We start from the raw sequence: 22,593 nt of genomic DNA, 5'->3' as shown, positions 1-22,593 counted from the left end.
ATGCAATGGCCAAACAAAAAAAAAAAAAACAAACCATGCCACCACCTTCCATAATGTACACTATGTAGATTATGCACTGTGTAAGCACAGTTCTTCTCAGGACTCAGCACCTAAACTGTGAGGAAGTTCAATTCAGTCTGTTCACTACCACGTTAACAGACAGAGCAGTATCAATCGTTGCTCATAATTTCCAAATGAGCAACCTCTGACTGGAATGTTGGGGTTTTTTTACAGTTCACCAAACCCTGAAAAAAATGCAGCTTTAATGTTCCATCTAATGCCTTAGCCTTACAAAACAAGATTTTTGATTCCATTCATACTCCAAGTAAGAATGTCTCCATGAACAGTGGTTCTTCAGAAAAAGTCCATGTCAGGGCAAACCTATAAGAACATTAATCTGAAAGAAACACACACAAAAATCTGTGTCTACTTCAGAACAACGCTTGGAACATAACATACACAAATCTCAGTGAAAAAAATATTATTTAGCATATTTTCGAGTTTGTTGCTAAGAAACTGTTGCTTCATTTTCCTATTGTCATTTGCAGAAAATTTCTGATTGTTCTTTTGCCAATTCAGTCATCTCGTTGTAACAGCTATATAATTAAAAAGGGGTATAAAGGAAAAAACACTGGAATGTATTCATGCTTTCATTGTCTGTAAACTGGTCTCCCATACTCTCTCTTGTAACTTAGTAGCCTCCAATAAGATCTAAAAAACCAGAAAGATTATTTTACAAGAACACAGAAAAGATCCTTAAATTTGTTTTTGTTTTTATGTAATATATAAAATTTGTAAGATTGCAATCACTGAATTCCTCATGTCTTTCTGGAAGAACTAGTAACATTCTCCTCCTACAGTGTCTAATCTGCTACCCTCTCCAAAAGTAAATAGCACATGCACAAAGACAGAATAACAACAGAGCAAATAGAAAGTGCCATTTTTCCTCACATCTTCCAGCTATTTGTAGGATTTTTGAGGTGAGAGTAAGATCTAATAGCAAACTACTTTATGAAGTTCAAGTGAATTATATTCTATTGTAAAAAAATAACATGTTTTGCCCAGGTTTACTATTTTTTTCAAATAAACTGCAGAAAGCAGAGTTTACATTTAAGAAATAGGAGCAATAATGGCAGAAGTCTCAGTGCCATCAGTATTTCAGTAGGGAGGTCTACACCATATTCTACTGGCATTTTTTTCAACCCTTTACAGTGAGCAGGGAACAGAAAACACCTCTGGAACCAGTAACAGATTAAACAGTACCGGGACTGAAGCTCAGTGTTTCACACAGTGACATTGCCAGTGCAGTCCCCAAGGCCAGCCTGCATGCTCCCACGTGGTTCCCTGGTTCAGGCCAGGGTTAGTGCCTGCCCAGGCACCTCCCTGCAGGCAGTAAGGATGCAAGCGCCCGAACTCGAGAGGTCAAGAGAGCGTACCAGTATGGACATGGTGAAGCCACACCAGACTGCCTTAAAGCCAAAGACCACAGAATCATCTAGGTTGGAAAAGACCTTGAAGATCATCCAGTCCAACCATTAACCTAACACTGACAGTTCCCAACTACACCATATCCCTCAGCGCTATGTCGACCCTACTCTTAAACACCTCCAGGGATGGGGACTCCACCACCTCCCTGGGCAGCCCATTCCAACGCCTAACAACCCGTTCTGTAAAGAAATGCTTCCTAATATCCAGTCTAAACCTTCCCTGGTGCAACTTGAGGCCATTACCTCTTGTCCTATCGCTTGTTACTCAGTTAAAGAGACTCATCCCCAGCTCTCTGCAACCTCCTTTCAGGTAGTTGTAGAGGGCGATGAGGTCTCCCCTCAGCCTCCTCTTCTCCAGACTAAACAACCCCAGTTCCCTCAGCTGCTCCTCGTACGACATGTGCTCCAGACCCTTCACCAGCTTCGTTGCCCTTCTTTGGACACGCTCGAGTAATTCAATGTCCTTTTTGTAGTGAGGGGCCCAAAACTGAACACAGTAATCGAGGGGCGGCCTCACCAGTGCCGAGTACAGGGGTAAGATCACTTCCCTGTCCCTGCTGGCCACGCTATTTCTGATACAAGCCAGGATACCATTGGCCTTCTTGGCCACCTGGGCACACTGCTGGCTCATGTTCAGATGGCTGTCAATCAACACCCCCAGGTCCCTCTCTGACTGGCAGCTCTCCAGCCACTGCTCCCCAAGCCTGTAGTGCTGCTGGGGGTTGTTGTGGCCCAAGTGCAGCACCCGGCATTTGGCCTTATTGAAACTCCTACAGTTGGCCTTAGCCCATCACTCCAGCCTGTCCAGGTCTCTCTGCAGAGCCTCCCTACCCTCAAACAGATCAACACTCCCACCCAGCTTGGTGTCGTCTGCAAACTTACTGAGGGTGCACTCGATCCCCTTGTCTAGATCATCAATAAAGATGTTAAACAAGAGTGGCCCCAAAACCCAAACCAGCTCTGTTATATTCATAACACAGAGGTACAGTCCAGTTCCATGAGTCCAGTTTCTTGCTGTGACAACCATGAACACTATCTGTCATATGCATGTCAAACTTTATATTAAAACTAACAACTTTTTGCCTTCAAGTATTCTTTACTCATTGGTTGCCATAGAAACTCCAGATTTCCTACCTAAAATTACTGTTGGCCAGTTTACTGAGTTTCTTCTTGTGCCAGTGTTGTCCTTTAAATTATTCTTCCTTTTCTGGTATTTAAGACTGCAGTCATATCTGCTCTAATCCCGGGTTAAACAAGCTAAGCTCAGCATTTAGTCTTCACTCCTAAAACAGGCTCTTCATTCCCATGATCACCCTAACAGTCCTCTTGGCATCTGCTGCAATTTGACTTCAGCTCTCTTGAATTAAGGTGATCAGAATATTGTATTGCAAATAAAAATTTCAAGGAAGTAATGCCTCCTGTGAAGAATGAATGTCTGTACAGGAATTAGTTTACCAAATATACTGCATTTGCAGCTCACAGTTATCTTGTGATCAATTAATACATGAGGTCATTCTCATCCACAGTGATCTAAAACTAATTAACTCTTAATAGTATAAATTCTCAGTATTAGACTAGCTGAATGGTGCTGCACTTTGTATGAGTAAATTCATCCAATTATTCTGGTCCTCAACATCCTTTCAATCTGCCTGATACCATAATTCTCCTCTGTATTAATAACTATGTCATCAGAAAATTTAATACTGTATCACAGTTATTAATGAAATAAGATTAGTCCACAAGACTTTAAGAAACTCCGTGAGTAAACTCCATATACCCGATAGCTTAATCTATAGATATACACTACAATGTGCTCCCCAAATAAAACAGGCATTTCCCTTCCTCTTTAGCCAACTCCTTTCACCTCAAAGTTCTCTCCTATTCCTTGGTATTAATCATTTCTCATACAAAAAAATATTTTGAGGATGACCAGATAGATTAGATGAACTTTGTTTTTCTGCCCAGAAAACCAGTTACCCTATCAAGTGACATGGCATGACTTCCCATTTCCCCTTGGTTAACCAATACAGCCTTTTATTTAATTCCCTGTTATCTTCGTAACTTCATCATTCTTCCTTCAAAATACATTCTGAAGTATCTATTGCATCTGACTGCATTTGCAACCATTGCAAATGTTTCCCTCCTCTTAAATGAAGGTGTCTGCTATTCTCCAGTCGTACAGAAAAATCGTCACCTTGATATATTGGTAGTTGAAAAAGTCTTTCCTATTGTAACTAGAGTAAATGTGTCAGTACTCTTAAATGTCATGCCTGGAGATTATCTTGTTGTCCTGGCTTTATGAACACATTAGCTGAAGAAGCAGCACTACATCTTCAACAAAGCATACTATATACCAAAAATGCTTCATGGAGATAAGTAAGCGACTCATCTGCAAAGTTAGAAAAAAGCACAAAGAAAGAAAAATAAAAAAAAAAAAAGGCAGCGCAGGCAAAGGGGTATGTGTTTTCAAATGAGGTTTAACGATAGAGAACTAATAAATTGGAGAAACATAGGAAAAATATTCCAGAATGCTGCAGAAGACAGAAAGAAGAATCCAACCTAAAGCTCTCCTCCAGTTAACAACCCATCTCCCAGAGTTATTTTTAATAACATCATAACCATATTATTTTTATGGGGCTATATCTGAAGGTCTTGTCAGTCCTAGAACGATGTTCCAGAACTTCTGGATGTGAGAACAAAGGCCTTGAGCCTGAGAGAACCAAGATTTTACCTTCCCACTTCAAGACCAGGACGATGGGCTGCATCTGACATGCGAGAAAAGACAGAAGAGCAAATTCTACAGCCTGCAAAGCACAGGAGACATCAAGTACCAGCCAGTGGCTGCATGTTTTTCATATGCAAAATGCACAATGAGTATTAATATAAATCACAGTATGGTGACATTCTTTTATTAGCTGTAATGACTATTAAAATCAGTAGTTAAGCAGATACTTATCTTCCTGCAAAAGACAAAGAAAAAAGAAGAGAGAAACCAAAGAATTTGATTACTAAGTGAAAACCTACATCAGTTTGCTCACATGCAGATTCAACAGTTCCTGGTGCTGAAATCAGCTATCTGAATCCCAGAATTAAAGGTGTGCATCAGAAAGATATCTGGCTTGACCTATCTTAGTAGAAGTCTTTTATGTTTTACAAAACATCAAAATATTAATTGACAAAGCATATAATATCTAATATTGCACAGTAGGGACCAAACCATGATCTCTTGGCTACTGATCTGCAGGGCTGTAAGTTTACAGCTGGGAAGGACAGAAGGATCTGTTGTCAGCTAAACTTCTGCAATAAAGACATCAAACCTCTCAGTTTCTCTTAGGCCCTCAAACATACTGGCTTAAATAATGTGGAAATTATTGATAAAATAATCAAAATGTATATCCTGACGTGAGCTATGCAAGCATACAAATTACATGACTCCTTAACTATTATTAATACATGTTATTATCTTCAATTCACAATTTCCTGGTATTTAAATAACTGTTGATCTAAAGAAGTTGGTAGGAGGGGAAGGCAGACGACTTCTTTGTTTGTCGTTGGCATTTTAACCAAGAGCTTGCTTTGCACTGTCAATAATGGAATTGTATTTACTGAGAGTGTAACAGCTGACTCTCTGGTAGGACACAAACACGCACTTCATGTTGACAAAGCCTTGTCACAACATACCAAATCTGTGTCACTTTCAGGTTTCAAAGGCTCAGGAAGACTATTGTTACTCTAAAACTAAGCAAATGTTTCGTTCCCTTGGTTATCCCTTTTCAGAGCAACTCAGAAAATTAATGCCTCTTATACAACCAGTTCACACCATGGCAGTAAGAAGAGTTGCCACCTCTATGTAGGTAAGACCATTCTGAACCTCCACGCTCATTACAAATAGGCATGTGCCTTCTTTCAAATTGAGATTTAGGGCCTGTAATTCAGTCCTTTAGTCTATAAATAGTATATAGAGCTCAATACTGATCAAGAAGAAAAGTCAGCTGCATCCATAAACAGATTCTTAAGGAAAAAAATCAGAATACTCCTATGTCCTGTAAAAATGTGTCTGTAATTACATTAAAAAGCATAATTCAACAGAATTTGGCAAGTCATTTCCATGTTAAATCTTTCTTTCAGGCCAGAGCTGCAAACTCTGAAACTGTGTAAGGACTGATTAACAGCTAAGAAGTCTCCTGTCCACATTTTTTTTTTTTTTTTACTTTTTATTCATGATCAGCATTAAGTCAGCCACACCAGAATTTGAGAGTATCATTTTCTTTTGCTTCTGTAAATTTGCTTTTGCTAATATCCAGTAAAATAGATAGAGCGTAAAAATTGTAAACTAGCAAAATTGTGACTTATAAATTTGAATCTACACAACGTGGAAGGAAAGACACTTTTAATGAAGGAATGCATAAAGACAGCTGAAAGTCCTCATTAAACTTAACTGTGAAAATGCAGTCACAGCTCCTATCAGCAAGCTAGCACTGTCAGTCACCTCTGTCTCCAGTTCAGCACTACATAAATAAGGTTTGCTACTTGAAGCGTTAAAGCTGCTGTATTAAATCCGGCTCCTGAACCCACTTTAGGACTCTCACTGATTTCAACTCATTTCTTACAGAACATGAGGACAAAGCATCAAATGGGGATATGAACTGGAAGCAACTCCGCATGTTGTGCGTTGGATTAACGATGATTACCTGGAACTGAAACTGTTCTTGAAAACATTTAATGTGCCTATTTCTGCCCTTGGCCTTAACACATTAAAAAAGGAAAAAAAAAGGCAAAGAAAACAACCTTCCATTTTCCCATCTTCTCACAGAACCAAGAAGCACCTGCAGATACCGCAGAGAAGAAATAATTGTAATTGCTGTTGTAATTGCACCTTAATCTACTGTCCTAGTCTCTATCACCTAGAAACCTCCTGTTTCTTCCTCTTTTCCCCATGTCTCAGAGCAAAAGCTGTTCAGAGCACCTGCCAATCTTTTAGCAGAAATAAGAATCTACCATTATCATAGTATATAATTTATGACGTCCTCTTCCTACACCAAGATCAAGATGCAAAGAGCACTTGATTGCACAGGAGGAAAAAAACACCATGCTGTGACCTCAGTGGTATGCTTCCTTCTATAGCTATTTGCAACTTTTCTCCAAATTGCATTACTTTACCCACAATACTCTTCCAAACAAGGAATAATAAACAACACATTAACACATAAGCAGGCATGAATAACAAGCTTTTTTATTGAATGAGCAATGCTGATGACATTCAACCTTAGCTGTTTTAGAGTTGAAATTTAAGAGGCCCTTTATGCATTCTTTCTGGAATGAGACATGTTATGCACACAATAATACACAAATGATCTATAGAGATCTTGATTATATTCTGAAAGAAAATTTTCAGTTGCAGGAAGGTAAACAAATTTTCCTATTCCTTCTTTGTCAGGGCTGCAGCAGTATGGCTAATCTACACTTTTGTATTATTTATGCAAACAGCACCATAGCTACTAATGTACTTGTTAAAAATAAAGACAAAGGCTGATTAGAAAAAAGATTATGTCCTCTTCCATGCTGGTGAAGTAGCTGTCACGATCAGCCCAAGGACATTGCAAGCCACAGCTAGCCTGATGTTTGCTTTAAAATGTAAGCTGCAGTAAAAAGTTACCTTGATAGTAACACTAGCAAGTAGATGCTACGCTCCAGTAACTTTAAAAACGGGCAAGAAGAGGGAATATCCTCATTTCTTCACATTAGTTGCTTACATATTAGAAAGCTCGTCTCCTTAAAGAAGCTCAATCATACAGCCAAACGTAGAGGGAATCTAGAGCACTATTAGGGGCCGTGTTAGGGCACCTAAAGTAAGGCCTTGTTAACAACCCTCACGCTTGACCTGCACACTGCTTTATCTCTGGGAGAAACAGCAGACACCGGCGGCTGCACAGCACCTCTCAGCACCACCCCCGCTCCGCATAGCCCCAGCCAGCAACCTCGGTAAGGGACAAGCCCCGTCCCGTCCCCAAGCAGCCGAGGCGCACCTGCCAGGCGGCGCGGAAACCCGGCCGTTTAACGGCAGGCGCTTGCCCTCGAGCCCTTCGCTCCACGGGGCCGGCCAGCGGGACGCGCAGAAGCGGGTAACGGTGACGAAAGCCGCGCCGGGCCGCAGCACCCTGTACCGTGCCACCGCCGCTCCCCGGGGCCAGGTCCCCGCCCACTGCGGGCCGCATGCGCACGCCGCCTCCTCCCAGCGGCCAGCACTGCCCCCTGGGAACGCGCTCGCGGGCGTCGCGGTCGCCACGGAGTGACGTCACGCGACAATGGCGGCGGCCGCGAGCGCACGCGGTGGGAGGTCGTGTTAGCGGCAGCTGCCGATAGTTGCCGGTGGCGGGCGGAGCCCTGCAACCACACTCTGCTCTTCTCCGCCCTAGGGCTGCAGAGCGCGGTAAGCGCTGCGGGGGAGGCGGGGGGAGCCCCTCGCCCCGGGGCTGCAGGCCGGTGGGGCCCCTCGGGCCTCCCGCGGGTCCCGGCGGGTGCCCGGAGCTCCCGCGTGCGGCGGCCGGGCTGGGCTGGGCCGGGCCGGGCCGGGCCATGCCGCCCCTCCGGCGGGCGGCACCCGGGGTAGGCAGGGACGAGAGCGCTTCGCGGCCTGCGGGGATTTATCTGGCGATTCTAGTTTTGTCCCTGGCAGCGTTCCAGGAGTGAGGCTGCAGGCCTGGCCCGCTGCAGCTGTGCGTAAGGCCATTTGTATCAATAATGTTTCCAAAAATGAGTAAAAGGATTATGCCTTGCGTTCCTGTTTGTTTGAATATCATCACTGTATGTAATCCTCATTCTTTTCATGTGATGTTCTGCTTTTTTTCCCTCCATTTTCTTTTTTAGGTAAAATGAAGGCCAAAAAAGGAGGAAGATTTAAATCTTCCTTTAAATTGAAACAAAAAGGCATTCAAGTAGTAGGAAAATGGAAAACTGTGCAAATCGACCCCAATCTATTTGCTGATGAGGAATTTAGAGATATAGTATGCTTGGAGGAACTTACAGAGTACAAGCTAGTAAGCTCTTCTAAAGTGGGGAAAGTAAAAGAGAAGAGAAAGGCTGAGAGTGTTTCAGAAGGTGGCAATGAGGAGGAGGAAGAACTTATCGTCCCTCCCAAAAAGAAAAAGAAAAGGAAAACAAAAGATTTGAGAAGCGAAACAGATAAAAGCGATGATCCTAATGCAGCAGAAATTGATGTACCAGTTGATAAAGAGGCAAAGTGTAATGAAATAATTGAAGCAGCAAATTCTGAGGACCGTGGACATGTGACTGAGAGCACTTCAAGCACAAAAGATGCTCCAAAGAAAAAGAAGGTAGCTAAAAATAAGACTTCTCAAGCTCAGGAAGCTCTTCCATCAGTACCTACTTCTAAAAAAGTTAAAAACTGGACAACAGAAGTTGTCTCAACTGATCACAGAGCTGATGTGTCTGCATGGAAAGACCTGTTTGTACCTGAACCAGTGTTGCGTGCCTTGAGCTACTTGGGGTTTAGTGCTCCAACTCCTATTCAAGCTTTAGCCTTGCCTTCTGCTATCCGGGATAATATGGATGTTCTTGGTGCTGCAGAAACAGGTACAAATCTGTTAAACTGGTTGTATATGCTGAGAACTTCCCATCTCACCTCTTTAAATGTAGGTCGTGGTTATGAGTTTTTATATGTAGCAGAAGAAGCATTTATATGTAGGAGGAGAGTTTGAATCTTCTGCATATCCAGCAGATTAGTAATGATTCATTGTAAAGTATTAAAACTTTGTAGCTTACAAACACAGGACATTCCATCTATACAAAGCTTTGAAGTCTCAGTGAGTTTTTATGCTTCTGACAGAAGTCTCTTTTTTGGTTGTTTCTCAAATTGTTTCCTATTTTGGGAACTGTAAGGCAATACACTGCAAAGGGGAGAATTAACGAAACAAACAGGGTCATCTTTCCAACAGCCTAACTTCTATGGATGTCCCTGTGCCAAGGCAAAGCAGAGAACTAGGTTCCGCTGAAGATGATTTAATACTAGCTTGGAGTGGTAAATAAATGCTAGGCACAGTTAGGCACGAATATGGCCCAGGCCTTTATTGTAGAAAAACAGGCCAACCCTGTGCCGTCTCTGGGACTGTACATTGTCACCAACCCTTCTCACTGCTTGTGCTTGTAAGTATTACTTGAGAGGTACTGTCTCTTGTCCAGCTTGTGATCCAGCTTATGCCTTTGTCTTTGAGCATTGCTAGCCTTCGTGAAATTTGTTATAGCTCCTTTTTTACTTAATACTGTGAAATCTCAGAGTCTTATTCCCTCTAACTTTTTTTGCTGCTAATACCTTTGACGTTTTCTCTTCTTTAGCAGTGCAGTGTTTTTTTTCCCCCAAAAAACTAAAAATAGGAAGCACAGTTGGAAGCTGCCTTGGTTTAAAGGCTTCCTTCGCATTCTTTTCATCTGTTCCAGTTGCTTTATCTCACTGCTTGTCTTGTAAAACCATTTACTGCTCTCGAGCATGAAGGTATACTAATATGCAGTCATTTGCATTTTTATTTTAATTAGAAGCTAGGCTGGTGCTATTAGCTTTAATAAGATTGGAAAGTCCCTCAGGCAGTGTTCTTGAAAATGGAACTGAAGATTTAAATGGTGTTTTTGTCCTGCAAAAAAGTGCCATTTTGGCAGTGCTGGAAAGCAAATCCCTCACTAGCTGCAGAATGGAAAGCGCTGTTGATGACAGATTGTTTTGCTGCTCTAATTTTGCATAACCCTGAGGTATTAGGGCTGTTGTGCTCATTTATTTTCTTTCATGAGAGAAAACCAGGGTCTCTCCAGAGAGCCCAGTGGGTCATCAGTGTTCCTGTAGGAACTTGAGGGAAGGTGCGGACAGTTGTCTTAGGAAGTGCTGCAGCTGGGAGAGGCTGAAACTCTGCAGTTCTTTTTTCCACATCCTACTGCTTCCCTTAGCATTGGGCTTGAGGGAGGAAGGTGGCAGGTGAAAGAACTATCAGTCTTCCCTTTTTGGTAGCAACATGGGGGAGAACGGCAAGATTTTGATATAGCAGTAGATTCACATGGAGATCAGATGCAGGAATGTCAAGGCTTGTTTTATGCAGTGGATCTAACTAGTTCTGTTCATTACCATATAGAACTAGTGAAGTTTTTGGTTAAGGAACCAAATTTTATCTCTGTAAAATCTTACAATCTAACACCATTTAAAAGACATTAAAAACTTGAGCTGTAGTATCTGGGGGTACCAAGATAAACTTTTCTCCTGGTTTGGCAGGCCTGGCTATAGTATGTGATCTGTGTGTTGTGCAGATAACGTGCCCTGTGAGGTGATTATTCAATTTGTGGGTGAATCTAGTGACTGCAGAATAGTCCTGATCATCACAGCCATAATCTAGCTGGGTGCAGTACTGACATTTGCACCAGCCAAATTGCATTACATTTAATTCAAGATCAGCAGTGTTCTTCACCTTAGAAACAGATGTTCTGGTAATACAGAATCTTATTGTATCTGCAAACTGAATTTGCATATTGAATCTGCAGATCCAGATTATAAACATTTTTTGCTTCAAGTGTGGAAGTCATGAGAAACCTCCCAGACATGCAAAAAGGTGGGGAAGGGGATACGAGGAACCTTTGCAGCAGTATTGATCAGGATAACAATACTGGTCTTAGCTGTTTATTAACTAATCTTAAGGTTCTCCCCTAAATAGGCAAAATTCTGTGTTGCTGAATTTGGCAAACCATTATGGGTTTGTGATATGGACAAACAGTGCTCAGGGAATTGAGATGAGATTTCCAGAGGACTGCTTCCCAGCAGTGGCCTATTGCAGCAATGGTGTCATAGTGTCTTGTGCTCTGAATGCTGCTTTTGTGATCAATGAGCTGATATTTATGAGAACCTTAACTGGTGTGGATGTGCTGCCAGGCTTCTCTTAACATCCTTTTTAGTGACAGATAGGTTAGAAGGGAATATCTGGCAGGGATGTGACTTGCAGTTTGGTACAGTAAACCCCTGAAATAAAAATCAGAGGAGCATTTTTGTGTTTGACAACCCCCTTCTCTCCAAAGTGGATTATCTGTTTTAAATCAGATTTATGTGTTTTGATTATAGACAGTCGAGTATTTCAAAATACTGTGTTTATAACTTTCTAAGGAAATGTACTGTAAATTGTAGATAGAAGCGAATCCTTCAAGTATATTTCATTTTGTCCTTGGCCTCATTTGCTATTCCTTTATTTGGAGAACATTGATCAGAACTGTCAATTAGGGCATGGTACTCTCCTTACGGGCATACAGTTCTTTAAAAATATCTCGTCTGCAACTGCAGCTTTTAAAAAACACTTTGAGAACAAATGAATCTGCCTGACCTGCTAGAGATTGGAAAAATACCTATTCCCCAGGAAGTATGCTATTGGTGACCTCAAGGAGATGTATAAAGGGAACAGGAGAAAAGATGCTATTGCTGCAAGTTTCTGGTCTTCTAAAGATGAAGAGTTTGTGTGTGTTACAAATGTATGTTTTAAGAACAGTGTGTGATTGGCTGTTGCTTTTCTCATCCTTTCAAATAAATGACTTGTCAGTCTGTATTATTCTTCTTGCTTGTTTTTTTAGGAAGCGGCAAAACGCTTGCATTTGCAATTCCAATGATTCACTCTGTGCTGCAGTGGCAAAAATCAAATAGCTCAACAACCAGAAATGACAGCGTTTCTAAAGAGTCCCATCAGCATTATGATGAAACAAGATGGGAAAACGAGGATGAAGCAGAAAAACTAACTCATCAGCAGGTTGAAGATAGCGGAGATGAAGATGATGCCTCTTTCACAACAGGCTGTGTGAAGGTGCTGGAAAATTTTGAATTTGATTCTGGTGACAAGACACATACTGTTGGCTCCTGTAAAAAGAGACCTCTTTTAGGACTGGTCCTTACTCCCACAAGAGAATTAGCTGTACAAGTAAAACACCACATTGATGCAGTTGCAAAGTTTACAGGTATGTACACCCCACAGGCTGTGTCCCAGATTATGCTGCGTTTGGATCTTGGCATTGGTGTTGAACCAGAATGTGTGCCACAGTTTCTTCCGCATCATAAAATTGGGGTGGCTTTTGGAGGGTTAGGTTTTGTAGTTGCTAATATTTGAGAAATGCATTCACATTCTTCAGTGAGATGCATGTGGAAGTAAACGGTTAATGTGGGATATTTTGCTTTAAAATATTTCTTCCTTCAAATAGCTATTGGCTTGTGCTTTAGCAACACAGAATCAGTACTATATACCCAGCCACAGGTAACTTTGTCCTGGTTTTGGATAGTGTAGGTTATATATTAAAAATAAATTCATTATATATATATAACTTATTAATATAATTTCCTTTTTTTACAAATATATCCATCTATGTAGATAATAGATTATAGATATAGACATATCTATAATTTAGGTCTATGTATGAAAAACAGAAACTGTGGCCATAAATTTTAAGGGTAGAAGGCATTGCTGGATTGTCTGACTTACCCAGCAATATGCTGTGGCCTGACTGCTGCAGGAGGTAACATGCCTGATGAAAGAAATTCCATCCTCTTCCTTTCTCTTCTAAACCAGAGGTCAGCACATCCCCGTCTGTTCATCCGGGAAACAACTCCCCAGCTGTCCAATAGTAGTAATTGTTTATTTATTGAAGAGGATGTGTAGTGCAGTGAGCTTTTAAGCACAACTTCCTTTTGTTGTTGGTTTGTCCTGCTGTGCTCATCAGCCCACAGCTGATTACAAGGCTAATTTTAACTCCTAGCCTGAAATAATTTATATCAGTACAGTTCTGATAGGAGCAATGCTGTTTGTGTGTAAAAAATCTGTTGCCCAAGTGATGTATAGTTGCTGCAGCAGGAGAGAAAATGTTTTGATGAAGGTTTTCTTTATTGTCTCCAACTCACTTTGAAAAAAATCTTCACCTGGAAGCATGGGATTCCACAAGTAGTAGGGAAGAGAGATCGGTGGCAGCTTGGGTACTGCAGGAATCTTGCACAGTGGCATTGAGTTTGTCGTGGGCCAATGTATTCTTTGAAGAAGTAGGGTGAAATAAGCTATGTGTGGAGTCTGTGTTTCCAAAGCTAAACTCCTTTTAGTACCTAAGCAGATTGTCAAAAGCTAACTTAGGGTCTGCGCTACTGTGCAGTCCAGAGAGTTATTAATTGGGTGGGAGTGTTCTTGTTAGGATTATTCCATAACAGTTACTACAAGACAAGCATTTCTCAGTCTTATTCTTGGGAGCCCTGCTTGTTATTCGTAACAGGAACATGCTTGCTCATGGAGATATAATTGACAAAACATGAGATTCTGAAGTACGGGTAAACAAAGCTAACAGCTATGGAGTACGTACGTGATTCTTCCTGCTATTGGAAGACAGGTCACTAAAAGAAAGACTAGTTTTGGTGTCTAGCAATAATGAGGATTTTTCTGTAAAATTGAGGGCATTTCTGTGTGTTCAGTGTAACATAAAACCCCTGAAGTTTCCTGGCCAAAGTGCTTGCTTAAAGTTGCGGTATAGACTTTATAAAATGCTTCTTTGAGTGGATGTATGTAAAGAAATTCACTGATAAATTAGTGAGATAAAATCTATTATTTATATGTTCCAGGCATTAAGACTGCAATTCTAGTTGGAGGCATGGCTGCACAGAAGCAAGAACGTGTACTGAATCGAAAGCCAGAAATTGTAATTGCAACCCCAGGCCGTCTGTGGGAGTTAGTTAAAGAGAGACACCCACATCTTTCAAATCTTCGACAGCTCAGGTAAAAGTGCCTTTTAGACTATCTGCTGGATACTGAACTGGGTGTCACCGCATACTGATTATGTTTACTAACTGATAAAATAATTTAGACTACGTAACATCACTTATTTCTTTGCCAGAGTGTTTTATTGAAATGCACAGTGGTTATACTGATGGAGAGAAATGTCAATTAAAGCCAGTAGCAAAAACCTCATTGATCCTTTTGAAACCTGATTTTTCAAAAAGAAATGTGGAAGGCTACTGTAGCTGCCCTGGCATACCTGGTGCTCCTTTGGGTTTTACATGCAGAACCTCCCTTACGTGTTTAGCAGGAAAATTTCTTTTTAAGTGTGTCAGAGTTGTATTTATCTGCACAAGTGTATTTTTACTGTGTGTTTTCTATTTGACAGGTGCCTTGTGATTGATGAAGCAGACCGAATGGTTGAGAAAGGTCACTTCTTAGAGCTCTCTCAGTTGCTGGAAATCTTAAATGATTCACAGTATAACCCTCAACGACAGACTTTTGTTTTTTCTGCCACTTTGACTTTAGTCCACCAGACTCCCACAAGAGTTTTACAGAAAAAGAATGCTAAAAAGATGGACAAGAAGACCAAACTAGAATTGTTAATGGAAAAAGTAGGAATAAAAAGCAAACCCAAAGTAATAGACTTAACAAGGAAAGAGGCTACTGTTGAGACTCTGACAGAAACCAGAATCCACTGTAATACAAATGAGAAGGACTACTATCTCTATTACTTTCTTTTGCAGTATCCAGGAAGAACCATGGTCTTTGCAAACAGCATAGACTGTGTAAAACGCCTCAGTTCGCTCCTCACAATCTTAAATTGTGATCCTCTTCCTTTGCATGCCAACATGCACCAAAAACAAAGGCTGAAAAACCTGGAAAGGTTTGCTGAGCGAGAGAGGTGAATAGATTTTCTACTTCCTAGTAGAGAATAGAAATCGTGTAAAGGGTAGTGGGGAGAAGAAACAGCTCTGTTGGAGTAGGAGCAGGTTGGGGGAGGCAAGGTTATTAATGAATAAGGATGGGGTTTCACAGGATGGTTGAGGTGATGGGGTGGAGTGAGTTCCACTTTGCAAGGGGTATACAGAGAGTATACAGTCAGATGCCATAAAATCTTAACAGATTCCCATTACCAACAAGTAACTAGTTTCAGCTGCTGGGAGATTTTTTTTTTAAACAAATTGTTCTGTACCCTAGGGAGACTTTTGTCTCTGTAGTAGACTGTTTATACAAAAGAATGACTTTTTTGCATAGTTCTTCATTTCTATGGGTAAGAAGAAATACTAATTGTCAGAACAGACACCCCCCTCTTGTATTTTTAGCTTTTAATTTATTGAGAGAACTTATTTGAGTGCAACTTGGTAGAAGATAATTTCAGCCCCAAAAAGCTATTAAATCTGTACTGTTAATAATGTGGTTTTTCTCAACGGGTTGAACTTGTAATAACCTTTCTGTCCTGCTAAAAGTTCAACTGTGTTGTTAATGGTATAGTCATATCAAGCTAAAGATATTTCTAAACCATAAACAATAAATATATTTTAAACTGGGCAGAGCACTGAAAATCTAATGAAGGGGAGCGTACCCGCCTGCTAAATGGTTGGGTTAAGGTCATTATAAATAGTGATTTGCGCTAGCATTCCTGTGAATTGGGAGAGAATAAAAGCATAGGAAAACAGGATCCAGCAAGGTAGTGAATTTGTTTATTAGAAACAGAATAGACCTGCTGAAGGTAACCTTGCATTTTTTTTAACTTTAATAATTGCTGTTTCAAAACTACCTCTGATGTAATATTTGGTATCATTTTCTGTAAGGGCAAACAAATAGCATATTTCCAGCAGATGATATAGTAAAAATCTGTTCCTTAAATTGCTGTGGTAGAATTCTAGGTCGCTCTATTTTATGTTCCTTGGCAGATGGTTTACTCTTCAATTTCATGTTCATTAAATGTTATCACTTTCTCAGCTGTGTCCTCCTGACAACAGATGTTGCAGCTCGTGGTCTTGATATTCCCAATGTGCAGCATGTCATCCACTACCAGGTTAAATATTTTTAATGTTTCTGTTTTTATGGTTTTGGTTTTGAAATAAGCTTTTGCTGATCCAAACCCTGAACGCTATTAAGCTGTAATTCTTGGTCCTGTATATAGTATAGTCCCAAGTAGAGATTTGATCATTATTAATTTAACTATCCTGTAGTGCTTTGTGCTGAAGGATCTCATTGCCGCAGTGACTGACTGTGGTAGGTAGCACTTCATGAATGTGTGATTATAGTTGAGAAATGACATAACAAATATGATCCTTCTTGCTTTTTGCTTTGATACCCAAAAGTGTCAAATGACTCAGCCCTATTACTCTTCTCTGAGGACACATACAATTTTTTCCAGCTTTGTAAATGAAATGGCAGAGGGTCAGAAGTTGAGAGACTCACAAACAATTATGCAAGGGAGAATACTGGACCAGAGAACAAAAGTGTCTCCAGATATCATTTTTTACTTTACCTTCAGCTGTGTTACATGCAATGTACCATGTGTATATAAAAACCAATATTCTTTAGCAACCTCTTGACAGGCAGCTGCTGCCTTTCCATGGCCAGCTTCATGGTTTTTCTGAATATTTTCAGGTCCCTCGTACTTCTGAGTTGTACGTACACAGAAGCGGCAGAACAGCCCGAGCTGCCAATGAAGGCCTTAGCCTGTTGCTGATTGGCCCTGATGACTTGATTAATTTTAGGAAAATTTATAAAACATTGGAGAAGAGTGAAGAGCTGCCATTTTTCCCAGTTGAAACCAAGTGCATGAATTCTATCAAGGTAAAGAAACAACAATCTCTTTGCAGTCTGAGTAGTTGCTTGCTTACTTATATTACTGCATTGCCCATCACATTATTTCCCAGTTTCAGATGAAATTACTCTTCAGAAGCTGGATTTGAAAATGAAGTTAATCCTACTTTTATCTTTTTTTTTAAGTAATGTTTGTGATTTCTCCTCAATAACTGGCCCAAGAAATGTGTTCAAATATAAACATCCCTTACATTTTTCTTGCACGTTGTTATGTAGAGCTTCTCATGACTACATTCCCAAAAACAGTACAGGGAAGTGAGTATGTTTTGCTGCTGGGGAGCTGGAACGGCTCTGTTAAGTACGTTGTTTAAAACCTCTTGTGTTAGGAACAGTAGCAGGTCAGGGATCTTCAGTGGTCTTCATCTGTCTCAGCTGAAGTAGTGAGTTGTCTACTTTTCTAAAAGTGTGAGGCCACAGCTGCCACTGAACCCTGTCAAACCAGGTATGTTTCCTTTTTCTAGGTTATTGCCCTTTTTAAGGAGAATTCAGTCAATCAGTAACTCACTAGATGGGCAATGATTAGGATTTACAAAACAACATATTTTAGAAAGCATCTAGTCACTGCAGATTTTCTACTTCTCGAATAAGAGGCCATTTCGTGTCTGAGCATTCTCTTAACAGTTTGGGTGACATCAGCCTTGTACAAATGGGACATTTTTAAATACTGCATTTGAAAGGAATCCAGCTGGGGTTAGAGTGTCTGAATATTGCACAGACACTGAGAACAGAAGAAAAATGCAAGCAGTCAGATAATGCAACAAGTATCTTCCTTACAGTATTCTGGTTCATGCTTATCCAGTTGGCTTGAACTGAGCCCAGGGTCCACCCCAGTGGCAGCAGCGGTATCCTCGCCTGGGGAATAATGTCAGCAAGTTTCAAAGCCCAGGCTTGCTGAAAATGGGATATTTAATATGAATCTTTCAGGAGATGCAGCTTTCTAAAAGAGGGAGAAAATCCAAGAAATGCTTCCACAGACTCGTTTTTCTCCTCTTGGTAGTAACAAAGAGAATTTCTTCTTCTTCTTTTTTTTTTTTTTTTTAAATCTCCCCCCTTGCCCCCCTCCACCTGCCAAATGTTTCTGGTTCAACAAAGAAATCTGTTGGTTTTTAGAGTGTTTCTTCAGAGGTCCCTTCTGTGTTTCTTGATGAGTAGTTCTTGGCTCTTACTATGCTTTGTGAATTAATGGGCAAATAAATATTGTTTCCACACTTAAATTTTCCTGTCACTATCTCACAGTCTTCTATCCATAATAGTAATCCTCTCCCCAGAAAAGATGTCTTCGTAATTGTAATTACAGGACTGCAGCCTCCTAGGCCCTTCACATGGTCAGGTCTCATTTACACTTTGCCCTGGGCTTAATCACACAGCCGCTGTAGTTGGTAATGCTGGTTCTTTATCTCTGTCCCTTTGGCACACTCCTTCCCTGGTTCTGCATGCCTTCATTCAAGTTCAGGAAAAGTCTGAAGGGATTTCACACTTGAGAGGAATAGAATTGGTGAACCTGGGTAGAGGAGAGACCAAAAGAGGAGTCAAGTTTTACAAAGATGGAAAACCAATAAATTTCTTGTAATGATCTAAGGAGGAGTGACTGACTTGTTTTATTAGTCAACTGCATGTTTAATTTCCTCTCTCTCTCTCTCTCCCTCCCTCCCTCCCTCTGCGTCTTAATTAGCCAGCAGTTCTGTCTGGTGCTGTTACGGTGCAGTTGGGGTGGTCAGGGTGTCCTGCACAAGGTTTGTTTTGTGCAACCGCAAGCACATTCCAAAGAGCAGAACTTGCTGCTGGGTTGATTATTATTTCCTGTCAGTGCAGATTTTCTTTCCATAATGAATTAGTTATTTAAGACAGCTTGGCCCAGCTGGAAGGCTGCAGGTCAGGTTAGATTTGCTAGACATCTTTGTTCCACCTGTGTGCAGCTGGGAGGAAGGGCAGGACATTTTGTCCTGTGCCTAAACAAGATCAGGTGCATTTCTGAAAACATGAGTAGCTCCTTCCATATGGCCTGCAGGAGCTTACTTCTTCAGAGTGGGATGAAGCTAGCGGCTGCCCATTATTGCTGAGACTGGTATCTTTAAGATCCAGCTGTACTATAAATATGTAACTTGGAAATTACTGGTATCTGAATCATGATTTGTCCTTGATGTCTCTGAAGTGTTTGTAATGACTCGTTTAAAGAACGAGGAGTTAACATTCAGGCATGTTTAGTGGTTGAGATGTTTTCGAAGTCAGATTCTATCACGGATCTGAAGAAGGAAAACACTAGCAAATGATGACGTGTCTTTATTACATGGGGCACCTGCTGGGACAGCAGTAGGGATCAAAAGTGTCTCTGAACCTCAGTTGCATTGTAATGCATGCTCTCAAACACTGATTCTGCTAAAGTGCCCCACATTTAAACTTGATAATAATGTCTAAAATGTACTTTTCTTGCAGGAGCGGATGAATTTGGCACGGCAGATTGAGAAGGCAGAGTATTTCAACAGTCGGGTAAAGCAGCACAACTCCTGGCTCCAGCAAGCTGCAGAGGCTCTTGAGATTGATCTTGATGATGACATGTTTATGGGTAAGTAGAAATGCTTGTTTAAGGGTGTGCTCAGTTGGTCCCATAGCACTGGTGTCCAGAAGAAGTCCCACCATGGCAGAGGAACTCCTAAAACCTGCAGGGCAGAAGGTAAGGAAAGGAGTGTCATTACTCAGTATGTGGTGTTGCTGGTGTTTTCGGGATGATTGTGCAGATTTCTGGTGCTGTGTGAGGTGTGACAATTCTGACAAGTCACAGACAAGTCCACATGTTGTAGGACAAAAATTGTCAGCTTCTGGCAAACATTTCAGGGTAATCTAAAGCACAGTATGTCCTGCTTGAGTCTTGTCCCCTCTGTGTCAAAGAAAAAGCTGTTTCTCCACTTCTGCTTATCTCTCCCACTCCCCTGTAGTCAGGCAGCAGGACAGGAGCCTGACAGCTCTGTGTGGGAACACCCAGGAAGCGATAGCAAACACCAAAAATTGTGAGCCTTATGTAGGTTGAGTTGTGTGGGCTGAATGGCCAATACTTACATTCAAGTTCCTGAGGTTTTTGGTGGTGTGTTAGAACTAAATAATTTTTTATATTTTTAAAATGAAATGTTCTGCAGTCTGTGCTTGACAGAATGTGTAGGGCTGTGCAACTACTGGTGCCTATTAGTTCAAAACCATGAAGCTTTGCACTCCTTAGATGCGCTGTAAAATGCCACATTGTGTTCAGATTTTAGGAGCTGAAGGTATGATTTCCTAACAGTTCTTTGAAGGCATTCTGAGTAGGGGTGTTGCCTGGGTCACTTTAGCTTAAGCTGTCTCTTAACCTTTTAGCTGCTAAATATGCAGATGCCTTAATTTTGAAGCATGTTCACATTAATTTTTTTCTTTTCTTTATTCATGGCTGGCCTAGCTTGTTCTCAACCACTTTGCAAGCAAGTGCTAATCATCTCTGTCCAAACTGTTCAGGAGCGCTCTCAGATAATTAGCACTCTGCTGTCTTGTTTTGACATAATCTGAATATGCTGTGCTTTGAAACGAGTTTCAAAACAGCACATCTAGTCCAAGTAAGTTGTGGCTCTTGAGTGAAGCACTTTGTAATTGCTACCCAGAATCTTGCCAGATTCATGCTTTTAAAATGTATTCAGTCTCTGATTCTTCCATAGCTTGTTGGAGACCAATTAAAATTTCAGTCATTCCTCCCATAAATGAAATGCCTCTTACACTGTTACAAAGATTTAGTAATGTCCTTCCAATTTACGTTACAGCAACCTTGATTTCATTAATTCTGTCCAGTTCAGGCCTCTGACTGTATTAACTATCTCTAGTCTTTTCTATGCCCTTATTTCTCCTGTGTTACTAAATCTGAGCACCTCATTGGTTTTTATGTATAACGAGGAAGGGGCTTCCTGTTTTGTAGGTGCTGAAATGAGGCATGCATAAAGTAACAAAATACACAGAAGAAGCATCTGCCTGAGCTAGAAGCCCTGGGTTAATAATACCTTATCTTCTGGGCCCCCTTTCCTTTTGTTCCCAAGTCTCGTCTGGCTTTTGAGAGCAACTGAATGATTTAGCAGAATGATACCTGGGCTATAGTTACTCAGTAGTCAGAATTCTTCTTGATCTTGGTATCTTGTGGACAGCCTGGGTGATCTGAAAGTGTCACAGATGACTGCAAGACTCTATGGGAATTGAGTGACCTTGTTAGAGAGATGAGATTAGCATCTGCCCCTAGCACTACAGAAGCCTGGTGAAAGATGCCAGTGCAAATTCTTCTCTTGTAAAATTCTGTATCTTTGATTTCTGCCCCAAGGAAGAAAAGCTACTGAGCAAGAAGAAAACCAAAAGCAAAAGATGCTGAAGGGGATGAAAAAACAACTAAAGCACATGTTGTCCCAGCCACTGTTTAAAGTCCTTATGAAAACCAAGTACCCAACACAGTCTGGAAAACTACTTCTGCCTCAGACATCAGCGGGCATTTCAGAATCTGCTCTGGGTACCGTGTCCAAACAACAAGCCAAGAAGAAGAAATCAATAAAATTAAATTAGATAACTGAGCAAGATCACTCGGTGTGACGGAAGCAAGGACAATCCTTATCAAGGCTGTCAGTGCTTATGGAGGAACTCAGCTAGAAGACACGTATCAGAGGGTGTTGCCTGTCTTGGTTGTGCAGGCACAAAGCAAGGTGCTGATTTAAAGGGCTTTGTTAATGTGTGTTTAGTTACTGTCAGATCTTGTCTTGGATCTTGTTTTCTTATGTTCTTATTCTCTGTATTAACAGAAGTTAATTAGTTTTGAAATAGTTCTGTTTATTACTCTTTCTTGTGAGATGGGTAAAAGTTACTGGGTAAAATTCACTGTGGGCATACTCTAATGATAAAACTTGATTTGAATTTTAGTGTCCTTAAAAGAAAGGGGAAGATAAGCTGTATACAGTCTGAGTACAATCTGAGCTGGTAGTAATGGGAGGTTTGGCTTTTACTGCAGCCAGTTCAGTGAGAAAGGCAGCAGGTTACCAGCAGTGTTACCAGCAGGTCTACAATCCTGGTTATGGAAATCTCTCCCAATTTTCTTTCTCCTCTGATAATATTTTTCTGTTCTGTTCTCCACTGGGTCTAATTCCCTTAGTCCTGTGTTAATATGTTTTAGAATGTGTGAAAAAGTCAAGATAGCAGTGGGCCAGGACTGACCTTGGGAGATATGTAGAGTTTTGAGAAATAAGTGTTGCTACTCAGTGTTGTATTTAATATTTGGAGTTAAGTCTGTATTTGAAAACATGTTAGAACCATGACCTTTACTTTAACGGAAAAGATGATGATGTTGTGAAATGTCACTTTTGAAGAGTGCTTCCTAATAATTATGCTTTTAAAGAATTTTAACCTGACCTGGGCAAGTAATTTTTAAAACTATTTTTAAAAACGTGTCAGAAAAATATAATTTGAATTTTTTTTAAATTATATCTGCTATAAAACCCAAA

The 22,593-nt window shown here is 40.7% G+C and overlaps 1 protein-coding gene across 2 annotated transcripts; it reads left to right on the top strand.

Moving 5' to 3' along the window:
- The first annotated feature begins 7,775 nt into the window (after positions 1–7,775).
- Positions 7,776–22,593, top strand: DDX24 (DEAD-box helicase 24). Of its 2 annotated transcripts, XM_074868677.1 has the most exons (10): positions 7,776–7,917; positions 8,355–9,080; positions 12,096–12,473; positions 14,110–14,263; positions 14,652–15,167; positions 16,229–16,304; positions 16,886–17,074; positions 19,538–19,667; positions 20,529–20,682; positions 21,429–21,516. In XM_074868677.1, exons 2-9 carry the CDS (start codon positions 8,360–8,362, stop codon positions 20,633–20,635), a joined length of 2,271 nt encoding a protein of 756 aa, XP_074724778.1. In that variant the 5' UTR covers positions 7,776–7,917; positions 8,355–8,359; the 3' UTR covers positions 20,636–20,682; positions 21,429–21,516. The 2 variants fall into 2 exon arrangements, with proteins under 2 accessions (XP_074724778.1, XP_074724777.1); XM_074868676.1 differs by lacking the exon at positions 20,529–20,682 and having other exon boundaries at positions 21,429–22,593.

Source organism: Strix uralensis, chromosome 4, assembly GCF_047716275.1.
Source record: "Strix uralensis isolate ZFMK-TIS-50842 chromosome 4, bStrUra1, whole genome shotgun sequence".
In the NCBI taxonomy this organism is placed as follows: Eukaryota; Metazoa; Chordata; class Aves; order Strigiformes; family Strigidae; genus Strix; species Strix uralensis.
This window is presented reverse-complemented; position numbering and strand designations above follow the sequence as displayed.